This window comes from Trichosurus vulpecula, chromosome 8 (genome assembly GCF_011100635.1).
Source record: "Trichosurus vulpecula isolate mTriVul1 chromosome 8, mTriVul1.pri, whole genome shotgun sequence".
Taxonomy (NCBI): Eukaryota; Metazoa; Chordata; class Mammalia; order Diprotodontia; family Phalangeridae; genus Trichosurus; species Trichosurus vulpecula.
In genome coordinates this window covers 83,674,195-83,696,608 of record NC_050580.1, presented here as the reverse complement: position 1 = coordinate 83,696,608, position 22,414 = coordinate 83,674,195, and the positions used below count along the sequence as shown (strand labels likewise).

Sequence of the window (22,414 nt, the reverse complement as noted above, 5' to 3'; positions counted from 1 at the left end):
TCTGAAAAGATTAATTCCCATAGTAATCTCTTCAGTTGTCCTTACTCATTAAACTTAAAAAAAATAGCTACATTCATATCAAACAAGATGGCTAACAATTATGTAGTGTTTTAAGCATCCCCAAAGTACCTTAAATGCATTCCCTCATTTCAGAGGTGGTAACAATGGAAAATGTTCACTGACTTGGGAGTCAAAGGACCTGGGTTCAAATATTCTCTTTGATATTTTCTACTTGTAAGAACTTGAACAAGTAAGTTCAAGTTAGACAAACTGGCCTTCAGTTTCCTCATCTGTAAAATAAGTTTGACCGAATGACCTCTACAATCCCAGCTCTAAATCTTCAATCTTCACAATGATCCCTGAAGTAGATACTATTTTACACAGGTAGAAACTAAAGGTCAGCAATGTAGTGACTTTCTCAAGGTCAAAAGCTAATAAGCGTCACAGACAGGAAATATGAAACTGATTTTCTATCAATCTTGCACTTTTCTTTCTTTAGAACTTTCAATGATTACATTGCAAATGTCCTTCCACCTTTATAGGATATGAAGAATAAGAATTCTGCCAGGAACAGAAACTGTTCCTTCATTTTGGGGCATATTCACATCACCTGTCAAAGGGATGCTGATGAAACAATTAAAAACCATTATGTCTTGTCTTCACAAGTAGAACCATAAACCCCCCAGCAACCCTCCTGTTGGAAAGATGCCTAGTCAATGCAACCTCACTATCTCCGCTGCTCTTCAGGTTCTGGCAAGTTTAAAAGATTCAATTGTGGCCTGTTCAAATACTTAAGAAGGCCAAGATATGTTAATTCCATAATCAGACTTTTAGCACTGAAAACGATTGCAGCAAGCCAGCTAGTCCAGTCATACCCAAAAAGCTGCATCAGCTCAGGCAGCTAGTAAAAGGAAGCCATTAGACTAGGTCACCTCCAAAGATGCCTCCAGATCTAAGATACTATTTATTCATGAGCCTGAAACGCACTAAGAAAAACTTTGGATCAATTTCAACTCTACCTAAAGAAAGGCGCACTCAGGGAAGAATTGCTAATTACTAGATAGCCAGAAACCAGTTATAAATAAAACTGAATTGTTTAAGATGAACTAATTAGCTACAGCCAACATTCTATTCAAACATTTATTAAGTGTTTGTGTGTTGGGGACTGAACTAGGTGCCAGGGATACAAAAACAATTATGGCCCTGAAGGAGTTTATATTGTCCTCTACAAATGCAACTTGTACATACACATAATACAAAGTAAATATCAAAACAATACAATGTAATTTCAACAGGGAGCACTAGCAACTGGAGAGGAGACCAGAAAGGGCTGGTCTAGGAGCAGCATTAAAACTGTGCTTTAGGAATCCTAACTTGCAAAGGTGAAGGAGGAGTGCTCATTCCAGACATGGCAGGATGACCTGTGCAGATACTGAGGCAGGAGATGGGCTTTTTGCATGTAGGAAACAGCAACAGGTCAGTTTGAAAAAGTTTGCAAAGGGAAGAGATGTGACTTGAGAAAGGCAGGAGAGGATTCAAATGTGAATGGAGTGATAATTATAATAGGTCTTTTCTTTCTCTCTTCTGGACTATGCTTACCCTCTACCTTGGGTTTTAAGGCATAAGCGGAGGGTTGTCTTTTCTTATCAAAACCCCAGTACCAAAGTCTTCTGAAAGCTGCTTCCTCATTATTATAGTAAGACGACTAAATTTCCTCTTATTTCCCCTAGAGAAGATCATCCTTAGGGCCATATTTACTACTTAGACAGGAGACTGGCTTAGCCTTTGCTGAATAACAAAGTTGTTTTTTTGTTTGTCATCAAATGAGGAAATTCTATAGAAGTAGGTTAAAAATTGATGGCACTTAGTAAATTATTTAGAGTTCCAGAATAAGGGGAGAGGAGATTAAGTCTACAAAAGGCACAGAAAGGACCTGCAGAATTTGGGGCAGTTATGTCTAAAGCTTGTTTTCTCATCCTGTTTTGTTTGCCAGTAAGCTGGTGCTGCATGATAAAACATAGCACTTACCCCTTCCGAAACTGTTCTCAGGATAATCTAAAAGATAGTGTCATTTTTAGCAACGAACACTTGGTAAGTAGTACACAAGTAGGAGATGCCCCCAGTGTTAGCCAAGGCAAGCCCCCTGGGTTGAAAAACAGATTATTTGAAAAGAAAATAAGCCAAATTCACTTCACATTCAAATGGGCAAAAGTCATTTTTTTAAAAAGATTCTGAAGGTGTGAGGGGAAGACTAATCACTGTTGGTGAAGCTATGAATTAGTCCAACTATTTGGAAATAAGAAACCACTAAGCTTTTCATAGTTTTTGACCCGGTGATCCCATCACTGGACATATAACCTAACGAGGTCAACAACAGGGAAAAAGATTCCTCTATGTACTAAAATATTCAGTGGTAAAAAAAAAAAAAGGCCGGGGGGGGAGGGAGAAACAAAATGGATGCCTATTGAATGAAATTGACTCAAAAGATCCTGGTCCAAGGACAAAAACTGAGTATTATCTTGTTATGAGAAATGACGAATTCAAGAAACTGAAAGAAATGTGTGGGCAGACCCATATGGAGTGATGCAGTGAATCGATCAGAAACAAAGATACAACATACACAGGACAGAAATGTAAATAATATCATGAAAAAGCAGAAGAACTCTGATGAATTATAATGAACAGTTTTGGTCTTAGAGAGGTGATAACCAAGGAGACTTCTTCCTCTTAGTTGAGAGGGGGTGACTTTGGATATGGAATGAAGTAAATGCTGTCCATGGTTGTGTTAGATGATTTGTTTAAATGGTTTTTCTCCATATAAACAAGGGTTCAAGATGGGAGGGAGTTAGAGAAAGTTAAGGAGAAAAGTCAATACAAATACAAAAGGCAACCACAAAGCTTTTCAAAATCGCAAAAACAAAAACAAACCCTAAAACAACCTGGAAAAAGTCAGGAGATTTTAAGAGTCATGTAGTGGCTTTTACTTTGATAAGTTGTCCCAATGTTGACAGATGGAGATAAAGATAAACTCATCTCAAATTACCACCCTCACCCACCCACCCCTGGCCCCAGGTTGGGAGAGTTTCTTCATTTCAAGGTTAATATTAGTTTCAAACACATTAAGTGTTTCCTTGTTTTCTCCCCAAGAAGATCAACCTCAGGGTTATTCTCAGAATCTAGGCCAGGAGATGGATTTAGCCTTTGATCAAGACTGGTTAAAATGATCAATAGATCTCAGCATTCCCTCCCCACATTAATTCCAAAAGAAATCAACATGAGCTAAAGGCTGGTTCCAAATGATATTCTACTTTCTCGTGTATGAGACTTTGAAACCACTAGGGTGATATTGGAGAAAAGGGCTTCCTATCTTCTCTCTACATATATTAACAACCACATTATAATGGACTAAAAAAAAATCCCAGCCACTTCAAGAGTTAAAAGGCTGCCTTTTATTGAATTGTCACACTAGTTCTAAACACAGGCTGTATAGGCATCGTAAGCTTATTACCTTTAGGTGGAAAATATGACTTGCTTTCAGCTTTGTGAGGCCAGTCCACCACAAGAGGTCCAAACCTACGAAAGCTGGCAGTAATCTCATCTACAAAAACAAATAAGGAGATTTAGGAAGGGGAAAGAGAAATCTTCAAATTGCCAAGCAGCAAAAGAGAACCCTGCTTTTTAAAAAATGTCTTAACGGTTGTTGCCTAAAGCTACTTAACAAGAGGAGCTGAAAGTTATCTATAAAATTGCACTAAATCAGTATTTTCTTAATTCCCTTAAAAGCATGAAAACTCAGTTTCTCACTTTTGTGTTATAGATTTCCCTTATTGCACCATAGAGGGTGAGAACACATAATTTGGTCTTGAGGAAAACAAGCTAAAAAAAAGAGGTTTTTTAAAAATTTTATTTTCAGAAAAGAGCAAAGGTGCACAGAATATGAAAATGTGTAATTCTTAAGTCATTCTGAAATAGAAAATCACATTCTAGTTCTACAAATTTTTTCCCCTATTTTAGTGTCTTTTGCCAGCAGAAAAATGTATTTGCCTAACAGGTATGTGGAATAACAGTGTTAAGACAAACAAATAAATTGGTTACAGCCCATGTTTATATACTCTCATCCTCAATAAAACAATTTTTAAAAATCCTAATAAACTGGATGAACCCTCTTTCTGACTCATGGCAGAAGATTAATATAATCTGCCATGACAGCTTTAATCAGGTTTGAAATTAACAGCTCTTTCAGCAACAAATGAATTTGGAGGGGGGAACAAACAAGCCAACACTATGGGAAGAACTGGGATTAATTTTTAAACCAGGAAGAGGACTTTATAATTAGAGGCTCCAGCTCTACACCGTTTTATAAGTTCCAAGAACGTTATTAGCATCATAAGGTCATCTAGTCCAATTCTTACCCACTAAGTGAATCTCCTTTAATATCCCTAAGAAATAACCATTCCTCCTCTGCCAGAACACATAAAATGTTGAGGGGTGATGAGGCACTCATGACTAACAAAGTAGCCAAGTTACAGTGTTAATGTTCCAAACTAATTTTTCTTCTTCCTTTCTATTGAAAAATTAAATTCTGTTTTCTAGAAATATTTAAGAGCTACCAAAAGGATTCATTCCTAAGATTTTTAAGTAGGTCATAGACCTACTAGAACTGACCTTGACAGAACCTTTTTTTAAAGTCACTTCTGATACTTAACTATTTTTCCATTCTCCCTTTTCTATTTTTAAACTCTGAATTTTGGGCAAAAGTGAAAGTTTTCACTTAGACTATTAATTACCTAAATACTTATCATAATATATTTATTTTAAAATTTTCTAGTTTTAACAACTAATTATCCTAATTATTGCTTTCACCCTTATAAGTAGGTCATGTTTACAGTTAGGTGATAGGGACTGGACCTGTGTTTTCTTTGGTATAGGGAACTCTCAGAAGAGGAAACTCCCTACACCAATGCAGGTCAATACCTATTTAGTCTTAGTTGCCTAGGACACTAAGAGGTTAAGTGATTTGCCGAAGGTCACAGAGCCAAAAAGTGTCAGAGATGAAACTTGAACACAGCTCTTCCTGACTCTTCCTCTACAATACCATGCTGTGTAGGGCATATATAGGTCATGTTTACCTATAAGTGCATAAAAATAATTATATGTATACTTATGTATATATATATATAAATATATAAACACAAGTTTACATATACAGAATGCTAAATGTGTCTAAGCGTAATAGCTAAAGTTTTGGTTAAAGCCTTGGAAATTATCAGCATACTCAAATTTATAACTGAGGTACAAAAACTCTGAATGATGTAGGATCCCTCTCCTGCCTACCTGTGAGGTTCTGGAAAGCAAGTCTATAAAAAGGACTTTTGCCTTTTGAGTCCCTATGAAGGAAGTCTACATGGGAAGAATTCACACATCAATATTACTGCTTTACATATGACACATTACCACTCTCCATTTTGACCTTTCCCAAGAATGATAAGCCAGTACCCTAGGCAGATCATAGAACAGGCCATTAGCTACAATGGGCATGGTCTGCTTTTTAAATCAATCAACAAGCATTTATTAATCACCTACTATGGACCAGGCGCTCTGCCAAGAATGAAACAATTCCTGCTCTCAAAGCGCTAACGTTAAATACAGAGACAAATCTTTCTTAAACATTTAAATTAATACACATACGGTACCTTCATCGATGTCAGGAGGGAGGCCCCCAACAAACACCTTTCTAGAATAGCGTTCCACTCTCTCACCATTCTGACAGCGAGTTGGAGAGCTCAGGCCTGATGATAAGGACTGGTCACCATGACTGTCCTCTAGAAAGGCATCTTCAAAGGGAAAGAGAGAAGACCGACCTGAAACAAATTGGGGAGTTTCTACAGTTAAATATTTTTCCTGGAAAGTAAGTGTTTAATTAGGAGCCCAAATTACAGTGTTAAAAAAAAAAAGACATATTCTTGTTGCTAGATTTCTTCACAGTAAGTAGCTACAGGGACTTTATACAGTCAACCACTCAGTGCCTGAAAGCCTCCAGTGTCTTTATTTATTTACATAAACACAGGACCAGTTATCTCTCTAAGGGCAGGAAAAAAGTCCAAACTTTCCAAGGGCTACATTTAATAACATACCTATATTTACTTCTCTTCACATAAAACCCCCTCTCCGATCCCAATCCTACTGGTTTCAAGAAAATATTTTTTCCCTCCAGATAATTTCCACACTAAAAGATGGAGTCCTAAATCTTTTATGGTTTATTCAATTAAATTCAATTTGCTAAGACTAAATGGAGGAGGATCTATTTAGCCTCTTTAGTCTCCTTATCAAGCTCTTCCTAGGCTCAGCTCTAACTGCTGCCTGCTACAGTGAGTATGGATAGCTGAGAAAACTAAGCTCTGGCTCAAATAGCCCCCAGCAGGGATAGATGAGAACAGTATTAATAACTAACTAAAAGAGTTCTCCTCCAATCCCACTTGAGGACTATTAAGTAACTGCAAAGAAGGCGTGAAATATGGAAATCAGTATTGGAGGAAAGAGGAGAACAACACTTTTGAAGAGGGCTGATAACACTTTAACCCTGAGAACTCTTCCTGCTCCATACTTTGCCATGTTTTTTGTGCTTGAATTCTAAAATGACAAAGTACATGAACAGCTGCAAACACTTTGTCATTACAACTCAAATTTTTTGGTATTCTTTTAGTCACATAATGAATGACTCAATTTATCTGGAGGCTAGAGGATGTTATTTTCCAGATAAAAGTGAGGATGAGAACAGCCCCCCATTTTTATTTTAATCACTTTTATTGTAAACCTTTCTAAAATGTCTTTTCTACTAGACTGCCTCCTTAAGCAGAGTTTATTGAGCTAAACCTTTTCTTGAAGATTTCATTCAGTGCATTACTATGAGCATCCATTCTTGTATTCAAGACATTTCTGCATTTTCCCTCTCTCTATTCCAGGCTGCCAATAAATCCCTAGAGAGCTTGCCAGAAGTAGCTGGCTCCTAGTAGGGCTGAGAAAACAGATAACTACTTTGAGAACTGCAAGAGTCATTAAAGTTCCACCCACAAATGTAAAAGCCTGATTTAATGTAAGAATTTAGGGACATTCATTCCCCTTATGTTCTGTAGCCTTCTTCCTTTTATTTCCAGGGAATTTCATGCATTATTCCTAAGGGTTGAAGTTACCAGAAATGTGACCCCTAGATAAGTGGGGTATAATGGTATCACTATGCTAAGACAATTAGATTTACTGGAAATTCCAGCATGATGATAGGCAGACCTGAAGGCCAGTTCTTGGATGCAAAATCTGTAGCTACTCGAGGTCTTTGATTTTTGTATTAGTCAATAAACATTTATTAAGCACTTACTATGTTCCAAGCATTGTGCTAAGTGCTATGTAATTTATCTAAAGTGATTAGATTACTTTATCACAACTAACTCTATAAGGTACACAGGAACTAATGTGTCTTAGTTAATGGTTACGGCAAATATCACATTCACTGACAATGCATATTTTCCCAATACAGGTATTTCCAACTTTTTAATTAGAGCAGCTTCCTTTAGAGGTTTCCCGCCTCCCCCCCCACCCCCAATTTGGTTATAAAATAAATACATCAGTAATCTATCAATAAGCATTTATTAAGCAACTACTATATACTAGGCACTGGGCTAAATCTGCTAATGACAACAATACAGACAACACTACAGGACTGATACTGTAAAATCTTGAATTTATCCAAAACACCAACTCTCATGCTTCATTGTGGCATAGGGGTGACCCTGGGTTTTGAGGGCTATGCCAGTGAAAAATAAGACCTGACATGTCCTAGTAAGCCAAAAGACTTCAAGTCCGAGGATAGACTATGTGCACTGTCCAAGGTCCAGTTTGGCTACTTATATCTACAAAGGCTCATCACCAGAAGTTGGGCTACTAGGTTAAGCATTTTTTCTTTCTTCCTTTCTTATGACAACCTATGAAAGGCACAAAACTTTTACATGTGAATATAATCTTTTAAGGCACATATATTTCCTTTAGGTTTTGGTAGCATTTTGGTCTCATAGTACCCACCTATTTACAAAATCTTAAGTTTCCATCAAGTTAAAAATATGATTTCCTATAGTGTTATACTGGGGAAAGTGAAGATCTCACTATAGATATAATTTCTAGACCAAGAAGTTGCTGTTAAAGTTTTCCAAAATATCTGCCATAAAATAAGCCAAGTATTAGAATAGATATGTAAGTATATGCATATATGTACTATGTATGTATGCATCCGTATATACACATACAAACACACTCTTTATCAAATCTCCCCTTCTCCTTGCTCCTCTTCTTCTTCCTCCCACCCTGAGAGATCTACAGCATTGTATATTCTAAGAGAAAAGACAATACAATAAACATTTTCCTCTTTGGTTTATTTTATACAAATTAACCCCAGACAACAGTTCTGTACTGCGATGATAAATACTAATGAATACTGTTCTAGCTATAGAGAAAGGCATGGAGTCTAAATTTTCTTTTTTTACTTAAAAAACAATAACAAAATCATTACTGCTTTATCCATACATATACACTTCTGTTCAATCCTTGAATTATATAGAGGCAGTGAACAGGTGGTGCTGAGAAATTCTACTAAGTTTTTAAAAGCAAGAATTTTTCCTAGTCCTGCTTTTCTGGAGAGCCATAAAACAAAAAGGAAGACCAAAAAATGTCTGTGTGGGACTTGTATTTTGAGAGAAGCTAGAAAGAAGCAGGAGAAAGGCCACAATTATCGTGCAACAGCCGATTTTGAGCACTTTTTTTCCCAGTGAAAACAGGTCAAAGACATTTAGAAGAGTTCGAGAAGGGCAGGCTGAGCCGAAGTCCTTCAGATAAGTTCTCTTCCCCCGCCCCCACATCTTTCAGTGCCTGCTCAGCCCACCTTGCACCCGGATTTTGTTAAAGGGAAGAATATTCAACAGGAGAACCACCTGGGAACTAAGTTACTTAAGGCTGGCAGCTGGCCATAAGAAAATTCACCAGGATTTCAAACCCTGCAACATCCCAGTGGATAAAGGAATTCCAACCCACATACCTTACCCAAAATTAAATTACCTGAATTACAATCAAAGAAAATTTTAGAACCAAAAGGAACCTTAGAGATCATTTATAACTGTGTATTATAGATCCTTATAAAAAACTTACATATGAATATTCTTAAGGAGATTGAACAGATAGCCCCTTCTACCTTTAATATCCTACCATTCTCTAAAATTCCAATTCCCATATTATAAAATAAAAAGTAGAGAATATACTCCTGGACATCTACTTTACCATTTGCTATTTCTTCACTTAATTGGGCTATGCTTTCAATGTCTGTTTTCAGTTTCTAATCAAATGCATTTGATTCAGTAATTGGATAAATAAACAATGACTTTAGAAAAAAATTAAATAGATCTATTAAGAAGGGTACTGCATTAAAAGTTTTACTAAGCACTGCAAAGCACCACTCCTGAAGGTGGAGGAGAAGCTGTATTCAAAGCACAGAGGCACATTTTGGCTTGCTCAGCTGCCTAGGCCTTTACCTCGTTCTCTCACACCAAACCCTTTCATCATTTTCAACGCAGGCCCAGTTTCTCGCCTTCAGCTTTTCCCTCTCAGGACAACAAAAGGTACTGAGTTTCATCTCTCACTCTGACTTTAAGATTTACAAACTGTGTTGCTCAAATGGACCCAGGAAGAAAGTGTATTATTGTTCCCCACCAGCAAGGGAAATTGAGACTGAGAGAGGTGATGTCTTTTGCCCAGGGTCCTAGAGAAAGTATGCAGCAGTAGTGTCATTTAAAAGCTTGGTCTCACTTGAGTCTGAGGCCAGTGATCTTTGTGTTACCTCATGTTCCCTCTCCCAAGTACAAGGTAAAGAACAGGGAACATCACAGTGATCACTGGGAGTTTGTAGAGAAGCTTAAGCAATCTTGTGCCATGTATACTTCAACACTTCAAAAGACTCCTGTTTTCATTTATGATGAAAATGGTGACCCCGGCCCCTCTTAGACTATCTTCCTTGATTTCTGTGGACAAAAAAATAATCATCCCATGGTAAAGAAAATCCAATCCTAATAGCTAAACTTATGGGGGGTGATAAGACTCTCTAAACATGGCTGTCAGATGCATTGCCAAGCCCACGCTTGAAGTCATTCCAGATGGGCAGAACCAGCCAGATCTTCTGCTCCACTAGCATAGCTTTCAAAAACTCAAGGTCACCTTCATACTAGACATGAAAGTATGGTTTTAGTGGAGGGTATCAAATGCACAATTTATCAGAGTTGTATCTAGGGTAGATAGAATGGAGTTTTTCCCCACACTAACAGTATTTGGGGGGAGAAGGATATGCCCTTTTTTCTGCCAGGGCCCTGGCATTCTGTCACCTTCACCTTCTTCTTGGTTTCCAGGAGAAATTCAGCTGAGTGCGGAAGTGTGGTGAAAAAGAAAGCACAAACTGCTAAGGTGAATATGTATATTTTATTTGTATAAGAAGTTGGTACACTGCCTTCTCATTTCCTGGAGATTTGGTATATAGCTTTGTTAGTACCAATAGCCTTTTTTCCAATGTTTGGGGAATTATCTGGATTCATGTAGTGATAACTTCTGCTGTAGAGCAGGCCTAGCTGATGTCTTATTTCTGACCATCACCATCACTCTCCACTAAATTTGCCTTGATACAAGAATTCTCAGTTCTGTGATGTACTTTAAAAACTCATCTGGGAGAGAAACTAAAAGTCCCCTAAGGTCCAGTCAGCACAGACCACATTTCCTGTCTTTTTCTGTCTTCTTTCTCTCTTACTCCAGACAATAGCAGCTCCATTTCCTCCCCAAATAGTTCAAAGTAAGTAAGCCTTCTTAAAGCCTACTCTTCCATTTCTTTCACGTCAAGCTCTGCTGATGCATGAAGGGGACAGCCAGCTTACTGACCAGCCACATATTTCCAACCCTGGGTATACAACTGCCTTTTGATTTTTCTTGCCCACTGGCTTACTCCTTACACTTGGTTTTGTTTATTCCTTTCTACTACAACTAGTTTGCCCACTTCAGGAGCAGCCTAGGCAGATTTGAGTACAAAATATCAGGTATGAAAAATGAGTAACATCTATGTGGGATGAGGCCAAGGCCAAAGTAAAGATCAGTAAGACCCGCAGAAGAGAAGAATTTACACCTAAGGCACAGGTCAAAGCCTTCAGTTTCCCAATCTTTTACCCTAATTCTAGGTAAAAGACATGTGAAGCACATTTGTACTTAATTCATGTACCTTCTAACTTACCTGCCAATAAACTCAGAGTCCCCTCTGCTCAGCAGTTGTTCACTAGAACCATGAACTTCCAACTTGAAGAATGTTACCTTTTTCCGTCCCCAACATCTACCTCTCCTAAGCATTTGACTTCACCATCAACTCGGTATCCCTCTCCTATCGCCAAAAATGTGGTCTTTTCTATTGCCCTTCAGCTGTCTCTAAGACAACTTTGACTGGACAGAGTTTTGCCAGATTAAGCTATATATGTCAAGCTAGTCAGATAAAGATTAATACTCAAGGGTGAGAAACTTGCGGCCTGGAGGCCAGATGTGGCTTTCTAGGTCCTTGGGTGTTGCCTTTTGACTAAGTCCAAGTTCTGTAGAACAAATTCTTTTATTAGGGGGATTTGTTCCGTGAAGTTTGGATTCCATCAGTGAACCAAACTTGAGGACCTAGAGGGCCACATGTGACCTCGAGGCCTCAGGTTCCCACCCCTGCTTTCTCCTCTGCTCGAGGCCAGCACCCCTGTTTCTTGGAAGGTTAAAGACAAACTGGGGAATAAACAGTTAATGTTCTCTAACTTTGGGCAATATAATAAATGATTTAGAGCCATAAGCTTTTGAAGTCATAAAATCCCAACCCTCTAGTTTTTCAATTCATGAAACTGAGGCCCAAAATAGGGAAAAGACTAGTCTTTAATCCAGGAGTTCAGAGAGAGAGACAGAGACAGACAGAGAAAGAGACAGAGACAGAGAGAGAGAGAGAGACAGAGAGTGTGTGAGTGTGTGAGTGTGTGAGTGTGTGAGTGTGTGTGTGTGTGTGTGTGTGTGTGTGATGAACCACTCTGCCTTTGGCCATCAAGGAAAAAAGGCTTTGGACCTCTCCTCAGAATAATTTTTTTAAAGGCATAAAATAAAAGGCATAGAATTACAAGGGAAACGAATTATATTGAAACAGAGATAGCAAAATACTTTTAAAAAATCAAGTTCACAGACCCCAGGGTAAGAATCTCTGCTCTAAGCAAGCCTTAGAGAGAAATACAGTCAAGTTTGAATAAGATTACTTCCTTTGGTGCATTTCTGGCAAAGATATGAAAGACTGTTTGCTGTCTCAGTCCACAGGTGATGGTAGTTGTCGTTTTTAATCAGATAAAAGACTTCAGGACCTTTATCATCATTAAGGCCAACATGCTTCTAAGAGCAGTGATAAATTCTACTTCAAACACTAAAATCTATAATAAAGAGCAGATCAAGGGCATGTGGTTCTTTAGCTAAGGAGTTGGTTTATAAGCACATGAAATAGGTAGAGGCCTAGCCAGTATGACAACTTGGACATCTGAGGCTCCCAGAACTAGCAAGAACTAAAATGAATTAGATGTCCTGTAATACATATTTAAATAGAGGGAAGTTTAAAAGTGAATATGCAGAAAACTTGTCCATTGATTGTTTTAAAATCTGTTTGAGAGAACTGAAATTTAACTTTGACAAAGAATAGTTTTTTCAAATTGTAAACAGTTGGAAGGCAAGCTGACCCGATTCTATCCTTAACATGAGCTCTCTTTCAAAGGAAAATATATAATGTGTATTTTTTTGTCCAGAACAGTGATTTCATTGGGATTAAATTCCCAGCAAGCAAAATTTTCTCCATGCAGATGTGCAATTTCTCTGAAATTTACAAGTCTGAGGCAGTTCCTTGGGGGCACTGGTTGATTTTACATGATATTCCAGGATCGCCCATGTCTTCCCAACACCAAGGCTGGCTCATGCTGTCACTCATAGATAAGGACATACATTGACAAAGAATTATACACCATTACTGTATTTAAAATGTGTTTACTGTGAAATGTGTTCATTTTGCCTTAAATGATTAGTTTGATTTTTTTTTAATCATCATTACTCTCTCTGCAGTTTTTGATTACAGCCTACACTCTGGTTTTAACAAATGAAGCCCGGGGTCGGGGGAGAACCTGTTTTTGGGTCAATTTAGTAAGTCTTCTTAAGCATTCAGGATCATAAGATCACAACCTTAAAACTGAAAGGAACCTCAGAGGTCATCTAGCGCAACCCGTTTGTTTCACAGATGTAGGAACAGAGGTCACTATTACACGCCCAAGGTCACACAGCTGGTATCAGAGGTAGAATAAGAACCCAGTTCTTGTAAGTAGTATCAATTGGAGATCTGCAGTTTCCATAGAAGATCCTCTTTTTGTGTCCTGCTGTGTGTAGGGAAATGCCCTGTTGTGTGTTTTTAAATTCCGAATAAAAAATTGGTTATTGTTTTTTTTTTAAGAGCCCAGTTCCATCCCTTCCAGATCTGACATTGTTTCTATTATACCACGGTGCTTCTATCTTTACTCTGCACTCTTTTTTCTTTTTTCATTCCCCTGGAGCACATGCTCAAAACTGCATTGGAAATGAATGGAAATGATGATTTCAAATGTGATATGAAGTATCTGTTTTACACCCTACTTGTCAGGAAAACACTTTATATCAGCTGGAACAAATGAGTACTGCCAAGATCTGCTTTCTCTTCCTGTTATATAATCCTTCTTGTTTATGAACTTTTTTCTTCCTTTCCAATGTAAGAGCTTCGACCTGACCTATACTATCAGAAATTTCTCTTTGAGTGTGCCCCTGGCTCTACCATCAGCCTATCCACATGAACCTGGCACCATTGCTACAGTTCTCCCCTTCACCCATTGCTTTTGCCATGCTCCTTGCTTTGTGAATACCTGAAACATCAGTGCAAAATTCTCACATTTTATACCCTTCATACTAACGCAATCCAGACTATCTCCCTTCATTTGTTTATTCAGTTAAATTTGGCAGCTCTCATTTACCTACTCTGTTCCAGTCCTACCTCTCCTCATTTTCAAGCACGTATGCTCCAAGTACCTTTTCTATCAAGTCTTTTCAGGGGCATTAGACAAGATGAGGTCCAGTTCCGATCTTTAGATGACATTAGCTTCTCTCCTTGCTTTCTGTCCCTAAATTGTACTTGATTTTTCTGCAGTGTGTACGTTCTGGCTAAAGATTGAATTCCAATCAATCTGACTTTGTAAATCACCAAGAGACAGCAAACGTGTTTTAGTTTTGTTTCACTACTGGTTTCCCTGCTGAGTTAGATGTTGGTTTAAGTCAGAGTTTCTGATCGGAAGAGAGCTTCCACCATGTCAAAATGGAGTTTGGTTACTATAAGTCTCTTGTGTGAAATCTAGGACTTAGAGAATTGCAAAGAAACTTTTATTTGCTAAAATACAAAATACTCAAAGCAAAAGCCTTTAAGTGTTTAGTACTGGAAATACAAGGTTAAACAGAAACACAGAACACATATCTGACGAGTGTTCTTCCTTGGCTGCAGAGGACTGGGATTATAAATTTAACTGCACAATAAATTTTGACTATTTACGTATTTGTTCCAAGTCTTTATTCTGTTTGTACTTTCCTTTCCTATCTTCAAAAACCACATTCCATCATAAGCTTAGGAAGGAATTACAGAGGTCCAAATCATTCTGAAAAATGCTTATTAGCATAGTACTCCACATAAATAAGTTCTTAATAAATGTCTTGGGACAATAAGGAAGTCAAATACCAAATGCCTAGAAGCCCCTGGGTCACTTCCAATATCATCATAATCAGCATAAATATATTGATTCTCTAATCCGAGGTCAAGGGCTCTTAACCAGGAGTCCATGGATCAATTTCAAGTAATCTATGAATTTGGATGGGGAAAAAAATTGCATCTTTATTTTTACTAACCTCTAGCTGAAATTCAGTATCTTCCATTATGAATGAAGGCAACAAAACATTATTCTGAGAAGGGGGCCAGAGAAGCACTTCACCAGACTGCCAAGGGGATACATAACACAAAAAAGGTTAAGAATCCTTGTCCTAGGTGCTGAGGATAGAAAGGGGTATATCATACAATGCACCAAGCATTTACTAGGGGTCTTTTATGTGTGAGGCACTGTGCTGGACACCTTAGGGAATATACAGCACAAGTGCAGAAAGAGGGTATATGCATAACAAGATTAACCCACTACACTGCTAAGTACCCAGTGAATGGCATAGACAATAAATGTGATATCAATACAAGACAAGGGAATGATTAGCCCAGTCTGAAGCAATTAGGAAAGGTTTCACGGAAGATATAGGACTTTATCAGACCAAAGAAGGAAAGAAAGCAGAAGGGGGGAAGGGGACATTCCAGGCAGGGAAAGAGAAGATCGTGAGCAAAGTTCAGGAGGTTGGAAAACCTTTGGCACATTCAAGGCACACTGAAGAGTGGGCTGGCCATTAGAAAACCTTGGATGTAGGAATTTGAACTTGTTTTGAATGAAGTGGTAGGTGGCAGCAGAAATGGAAAGGAAGGGAGAGATGCAAGAGGCATCGTGCAGAGAGAGATTCAATAGGGCTTGGTCACTGACTGGATCACAGTAGCAGAATGAGCATTCAGAGACAGCTAATCTCTCTTCATTCTATATCTTAGTCATTATCAGTGTCTATATTCCTTTCTGAATATGAGGTCTCCCCCTGACACTGGTTGTCTTCTTGGAATCATAAAAACCAGTGTCCTACACAATGATTTCCACCTTCAAAACTAAAAATCATTATGCCCTCCAGTGTTACATAATGCTGTGTCTAAATGCCTTATGAGCCATATACTGTCTTTAGCATTAAGGAAATGAGAAACAATTACTTAACTAACTTCAGGCAGGCACTGGCAACATTACAAATTCACTATAAATATCAATCTGTTCTTTCCAGCACCGAACCACTAGCTCTGAAGCAGCCTGGGGTGAGGGAAAGAATTCTGGAAAAGGAAGCAAGGACCTGGATCTCAGTCCTAACTTCAAACCCAACTTGCCATATGACCTTTAGTGAGTTACTTTTCTGTTTCCATTTCTGGATCTGACAGATTAGAATTGGGCATGCTCTATCACCCACCTCCCAGAATTGCCTGAAGATCAAGTGAGAAAAGAGGTGGGAAGGCACCTTCCCAAAGTCAAAGGTTCTATGCAGAGGATCGTGGAAACTCAGAGTTGAAAGGGCCACGAAAGAGCACCTAATTCCACCCTTCCTGAAACTATGAGTGTCCTCTATAAATGTTTTGACAATTTAGCCACTGCTTGAAGATTTCCAGGAACCGGGAAACCACCTGCCATGGAAATTCATTCCACTTCTGGCCAGGTTAACTTGCTCAGAAATTTTTCCTTATGCAGAGTCAAAAACCTAATACTTTTTACCCACTGGCACTAGTTCTGTTTTCTAAGGCCAAGCAGAGATTTAATCTCTTATACACACATAAAGACATATAATGTGCTAGAAGCACAAAGAAGTTCCTATCTTCACAGGCATATATGACACAATCATTGTTATTATTCAGCTTAGAAATCCAATTATCAAGCATTTTCCTCCCCTAAACAATGATATTACATTTTTTTTCTTTAAAAATCTATTTAAAGTACAACAAATACTGGGGCAGCTAGGTGGTGCAGTGAGTAGAGCACCAGCCTTGGAGTCAGAAGGACTTGAGTTCAAATCCAGCTTCAGACACTTGACACATGTACTAGCTGTGTGACCTTAGGCAACTCACTTAACCCCAACTGCCTTGCCAAAAAACAAACAAAAAAAAAGTACAACAAATACTAAGGTATGGAGAATGTAGTTGGTTTTTTATTTTGTCAAAAACATTCACAAAAAATCCCAAATCAGAAGTTTCTGGTTTAAAATGCCCAATCTTGTCCCATCTTTACTAGGATTAAAATAACAGTTTACCAACAAAAGATAAAAACATTTGAGCCATTAACAATAACTGTACTATTCTAAAATAAGTAAACTAGAGCATACTATAAGCACAATAAATATTAATTCATTCTCCCTCCCAGCCCAGCCCCCCAACCTCTCACACACAAGTACATCCACATCTACTTACAATTTGGCAAGCAAAAGATTACATTTTTTTAATTACCTCGTCTCCGCCCACAGCTCCTGGCTGCATGTAAACATAGAAGAAAACCATGGGTATTTTTGTCAAAATTTTGGTTTTAAAAGAAAAAAACAAAACTTTTCTAAATCTTCTCAGAATTAAAAATGTTTGAGTTATTGCTCAGTTAGACAGTAGGTTTATCTACAGAAGAGTCTTCATAAAAAAAAAAAAAACTTAAACCATAACCTTAACACTGAAATTCAAATGAACTGGGCAGCCATCAAAGTAAAAATATGTGGAGTACTTTTCATTTGATCTAAATCTTAATAGTGTCTAACAGAATTAGACTATAAAAACACACTTTACTCATACATATATTCTAATACTCTGTACACCAGAGTAGAAAATCTAATTGAAAATTTTATCAGTTGATTTTTACAGATCTATTTTATCTATTTGTTAAGTCTGCAATTCCATAAAATACATTTAAAATAAGATACAATCTATAGTTATATATTTTCAAAATGTTTGGTAGTTTATCATAATATTTTCTAAAACTATTCTTGATCTCTTAGCCCTTAAAAAAACAAACCATAAATTCTTCATCACACCATTCCATCTCCAAGCCCTTGTTTATACCTAGAAGGACACGTCCTCACTTCTCTGACCATCTGAATACTAGACCATCTCTTAGTTTCTGGCTCTTCTTACTTTCCATAGCATGACGTAAACAGAGCTACAGAATCCCAGAAATGGAAGAGAACCTCAGAAATCATCTAGTTCCAACTGACAAAACACTCTACAATATTGCCTAACTCAGCCTTCACATGAAGAGTCCCAGAATAAGGGAGAACTCCCTACCTGCCAAGTCAGCCCATTTCACTTTTAAACAGCTCTAAATTTTAGGACATTTTTCCTTATGTGGAACCAGAATTTTCCTGAGAATTGCACCTCACTGTTTATAGTTCTGCCCTCTGGGAACTCTTTCCCAAAGTCTTTAAAAGCTAGAACATAAAAAATAAACAAACCAAAACTAGAACTCAGAACTCTTTCCCCACAAAAGCATTATGAATGCTGTTTAAATCCTCAAATATCATTTTTATATGAATGTATCAGTAGAGCCTTTATCAGATTGCACACCGTCTTGGGGAGGGGGGAGGAGAGGAAGGGGGAGAAAATTTAAAATTCAAAATCTTATGGAAGTGAATGTTGAAAACCAGAAATAAATAAATATTTTTTAAATGCCCAGAAGGCTTATGAAAGATAATCTAACCTTTAACAAAGCCTTTGTACAGATAGGTGGCATAGTAGATAGAGTTCTATACTTGGAGTCAGGAAAACTTGTGTTTGAAGCCTACCACAGATACTTGCTAGCTGTGTGACCCTGGGTTCATCACATCACATGACCTAAGTTTCTTCATCAGTAAATTAGGGATAATCATAGCATCTATACCACAGGATGGTTATGAAAATCAAATGTGATAACATATACAAAGCACTTTGCAAACCTTAAAGTGCAACAGAAATGTTAGCTATTAGTTATTTATCTATTCATCTATTTATTTTCTCTACCCATTCATTTATTTACTTATTTGCTTATTTATTGATTGATAGCTAATAATTTCCTGAATTCCCAGTCCTGGAAAAAGGTTGGGACAGGTACCAGATAGCTCAGAATGAAAGGAAAATTACATATTTTTTTCCTCCCTTTTTGGTGTGGAACAAGGCTGGCCTTGGGCACCAGGCACGTTTTCAAAACTGGTTAAGATTGTCTTTGGTGATCTCCAATTTCCCTTTCCATACTCCTTTCCCATCTTCTGGTACTATTGGTGGTAATTTGCTCCCCTGGATCCTAGTAGCTTCATGTTGCCCTAAACCCCTAACTAGAGCATTCCTAAACCCTGGACAATAGAATAAATCTCTCCTCCTTCTTGCCCCTACTAATGCGCTTCATAAATAAACAAAATAAATATGTATAATTGGCACATTTTGGGGTGGTAGTGCCAAAAAAATTCAGGTAGCATGAAAGAAGTGTTTTGGGGTGTTTTTTTTGCCACAGGTGAGACAACCTTAGCTACTGATGCTTTTCAGAGCTTCTCTTTTGCCTCTGCGCCCATAAAAAAAGGTGGTTTGGTTCCCACCCCCAATAACTCTCACGTGCCAGTCATCTGGGCACTTAAGTACCTTTTTCACTGGGTGAATCTTGTTTCTCCAATGTAATCATAAGGTCCTTGAGAGCAAAAGACCCTGTATTAAACTCCATTAGTAACTCCCACCCCCTTTTTCTCTCAAACAAAACCTAGCAGAGAGGGTTGCGTCTCTGATGATAGGCACTTCAAGGAAAATAATCAGTTAATTCACTTAATGAATGGACCGAGGGAGAGAGTATACCATAGTTCTTCTAAGTTCCACCTCTTCATCTGACATTATCAACAACTCATCTGATCTTCTTTAAGAACATAATTCCACGTGGTCAGAAGATGCATTAGAAGTTGATAAAAAAAAAGTCCCTCATGAGAAAAGTTTGCAACTAATTAGTCTCATTAGAATCATACTTTTTCTTTAGCAAAGAAAAGTGAACTGAATACAGAGCAAAGTCCAGAAGCATAAAAGATAGATTTCCCCTCCCCCACACACATCCATGATAATAGATATTTATGACATTTGTAATTGTATTGGGTTGCATAAGATGATTAAAATTTTTAGAAAACAAACTTGCAAATATTTAAAATCAAGGTTTGAAATTATCACTGACACAGTAGAATATTAAAACTCTACCATGTCCCATAAATCTACCAAACAATTTAAAACTCATCGAAATTGTAAATATTTTAAATGAGGATGACAAGTGTAATATTTCCAAGAATCTTAGAGTTGGAAAGGATGACACTTAGACCAATTAGTCCAAAATATACCTTCCAAAATCCCTTTCTAAAACATATTGACAAATGGTCATCCAGCCTTTAATGAAGACCAATGAAAGGAGTATCTGCTACTTCTAGAGCAGGGGTTCTTAACCTGGGGTCCTTTATTTAAGGTTCTGTGAACTTGGATGGAAAAATACGACATCTTTATTTGCATGAACACTAGTTTGGCATTTCCTTCAGTTATTTAAAAACATTTTTCTGTGAAGGGGTTCATAGGTTTCTAGTGAAAATGTCTAGTGATATTTTTGTTCACTTGTTGTCACCCCCATTTGATTGTGAGCTCTTTGAGGGCAAGGACTATCTTTGCCTCTTTTTGTATCCCCAGTGATTAGCACAGTGTCTGGAACATAATAAGCATTTAGTAAATCTTTTTTAGTTAGTAAATATTTAATAACTATTGTCAAAAGAGTTCATGGCACACATACAAAATGGTGAAGAATGCCTAAATGAAAAGGCTTGTGTTCCACTTTGGACAGTTCTCATGATTAGGAAGTCTTTCCCTAATGTTGAGCCTAAATTTGCCTACTGCCAATGTCCACTTCCTAGCTCCACCCTCCGGGCCAGACTAAGCCTTCCACTCCAATCAGTCTAGTCCCCTAGTTCCTCACTCTATCTACAACCTTGGCTCAGACCTTTAATACCTCTCCACTCTTCTCTTTGACTATCCAAACACTAAACCACAGGACAACCCTCCAAATACTTAAAGATACCAATCATTTCCCCACATAAAACTTATCTTCTCTGAGCTAAACATTTCCAATATGGCAGAGTAGAAAAAAAGCATGGCACGGTATAGAAGAAGAATGCTGAAACTGGAGTCAGGACAACCAGATTCCAAATGCTATTTCTCATACGTATTAGCTATCTGACTACAACTAAGTTAACTTTAAACCTTAGGTTTTTTTGCCTGTAAAATCATTTTCAATAGCTTTAGAACATTTCTCCTCACACGACTTTGACACAGAATGAGTTAATAAGTAGAACTATGTTTTGCATGACTTCATATGTATAATTGATACATTGCCTTCTCAATAGGTGTCAGGGGGAGGGAGAGAATTTAGAACTCAATTTTTTTTAAATGAAGGTTAATAAATAAATGAACCTTTAAAAGTAAAATAAAATGTATGCCTTCTAACACTCGACACCATCAATGTTGTACTATGGCCTGCCTGTCGATAAGTATAAAGATGACAGAAGTCTCTCCAGGCAATCACTCAGAAGTCCTGACAGTCCAAGATTTTTGTTGGCTACATGCGACAATCTTATTATCACCATACCCTAATCAGCAAGTTAATGAGCCACAGACATACAAATAATGACCATTAGTAACGTTCTTAAAGGAAAAGCTATTTCATCTTTGTGTCACACATAGCTTAATAATACAAACCATCTCAACCATCTCATCAGGAAATGCTTAGTCACCTTGCTGAGCAGAGAGAAATGACAACCAAGGTCATCACTGGTGTAAAATATAAACTTGTCTATAAAATCTTACAAGTGTAATGGTGGATCATTGAGGACTATCATCATGTCAAGTGATGTAATTAAGCCAGATCATCTCTAGGGCACTTGTAGGAACTGGAAGGAGTAATAAACAAATGAAAAACAAAGTATGTATTTCAAGGTTCTGTCACAAATTCTCTTCTCCATTGAAGACAATAGAACTACCTCATGTGGGCATTACCTTATCAGTCCCCAGGGTGCTGCATGATAAAGTGTGATTGACACTAAAAACACTACAAAGGGAAATGAGCAGCTGGTTTAGTCTAACTGCATATAGAAAAGGTCCATCCTGGAAACAACAGTTTTGAAGGCACCAAGTGAGTTACTCTTAAGATATTTGAAAGAGGGGAGGAAATAAAAGTTATGGGGGAAAAAGTCACGGACCTTATCAACTAAATGATGAGTGAGAAATCATTAGTGACTATTGACTCATATGCTTAGTCTTCCATCTCTATAAAACTTTTATGAGAATGAGCTATACCCAAATCAAGAGCATCCTCTATTAACCAATGAGAGGGGGATAGGAAAGCTTCCACAAATATTTTACAGGAGATCAGACTTTTACAATCATATAATTGGCTGAAGGGAGTTAGAGGATACCAAATCCTACTGTGCTCAGAGTTTGCTAATCAAAAAGATGAATTTCATTTGGCAGAACAAAATATAATAAAAACTCTTGCAACAAAGTGCCTCCCACAGTTGTGTTAAAAGTCACGCAATGGGGGCAGCTAGGTGGTACAGTGAGTGGAGCACTGACCCTGGAGTCAGGAGGACCTGAGTTCAA

The 22,414-nt window shown here is 37.7% G+C and overlaps 1 protein-coding gene across 4 annotated transcripts in view; it reads right to left on the bottom strand.

Moving 5' to 3' along the window:
- Positions 1–22,414, bottom strand: part of CPEB3 (cytoplasmic polyadenylation element binding protein 3) — a 177,857-nt gene that overhangs the window by 75,169 nt on the left and 80,274 nt on the right. For 3 of the 4 annotated variants that reach the window (XM_036737212.1, XM_036737211.1, XM_036737214.1), the window contains exons 5-6: positions 5,694–5,861; positions 3,509–3,598 (exon numbers count right to left, since the gene is read on the bottom strand). In XM_036737212.1, coding sequence (XP_036593107.1) covers positions 3,509–3,598; positions 5,694–5,861 — 258 coding nt within the window. The remainder of the gene's footprint in view (positions 1–3,508; positions 3,599–5,693; positions 5,862–22,414) is intronic. The other variant, XM_036737213.1, reaches the window with a different exon arrangement.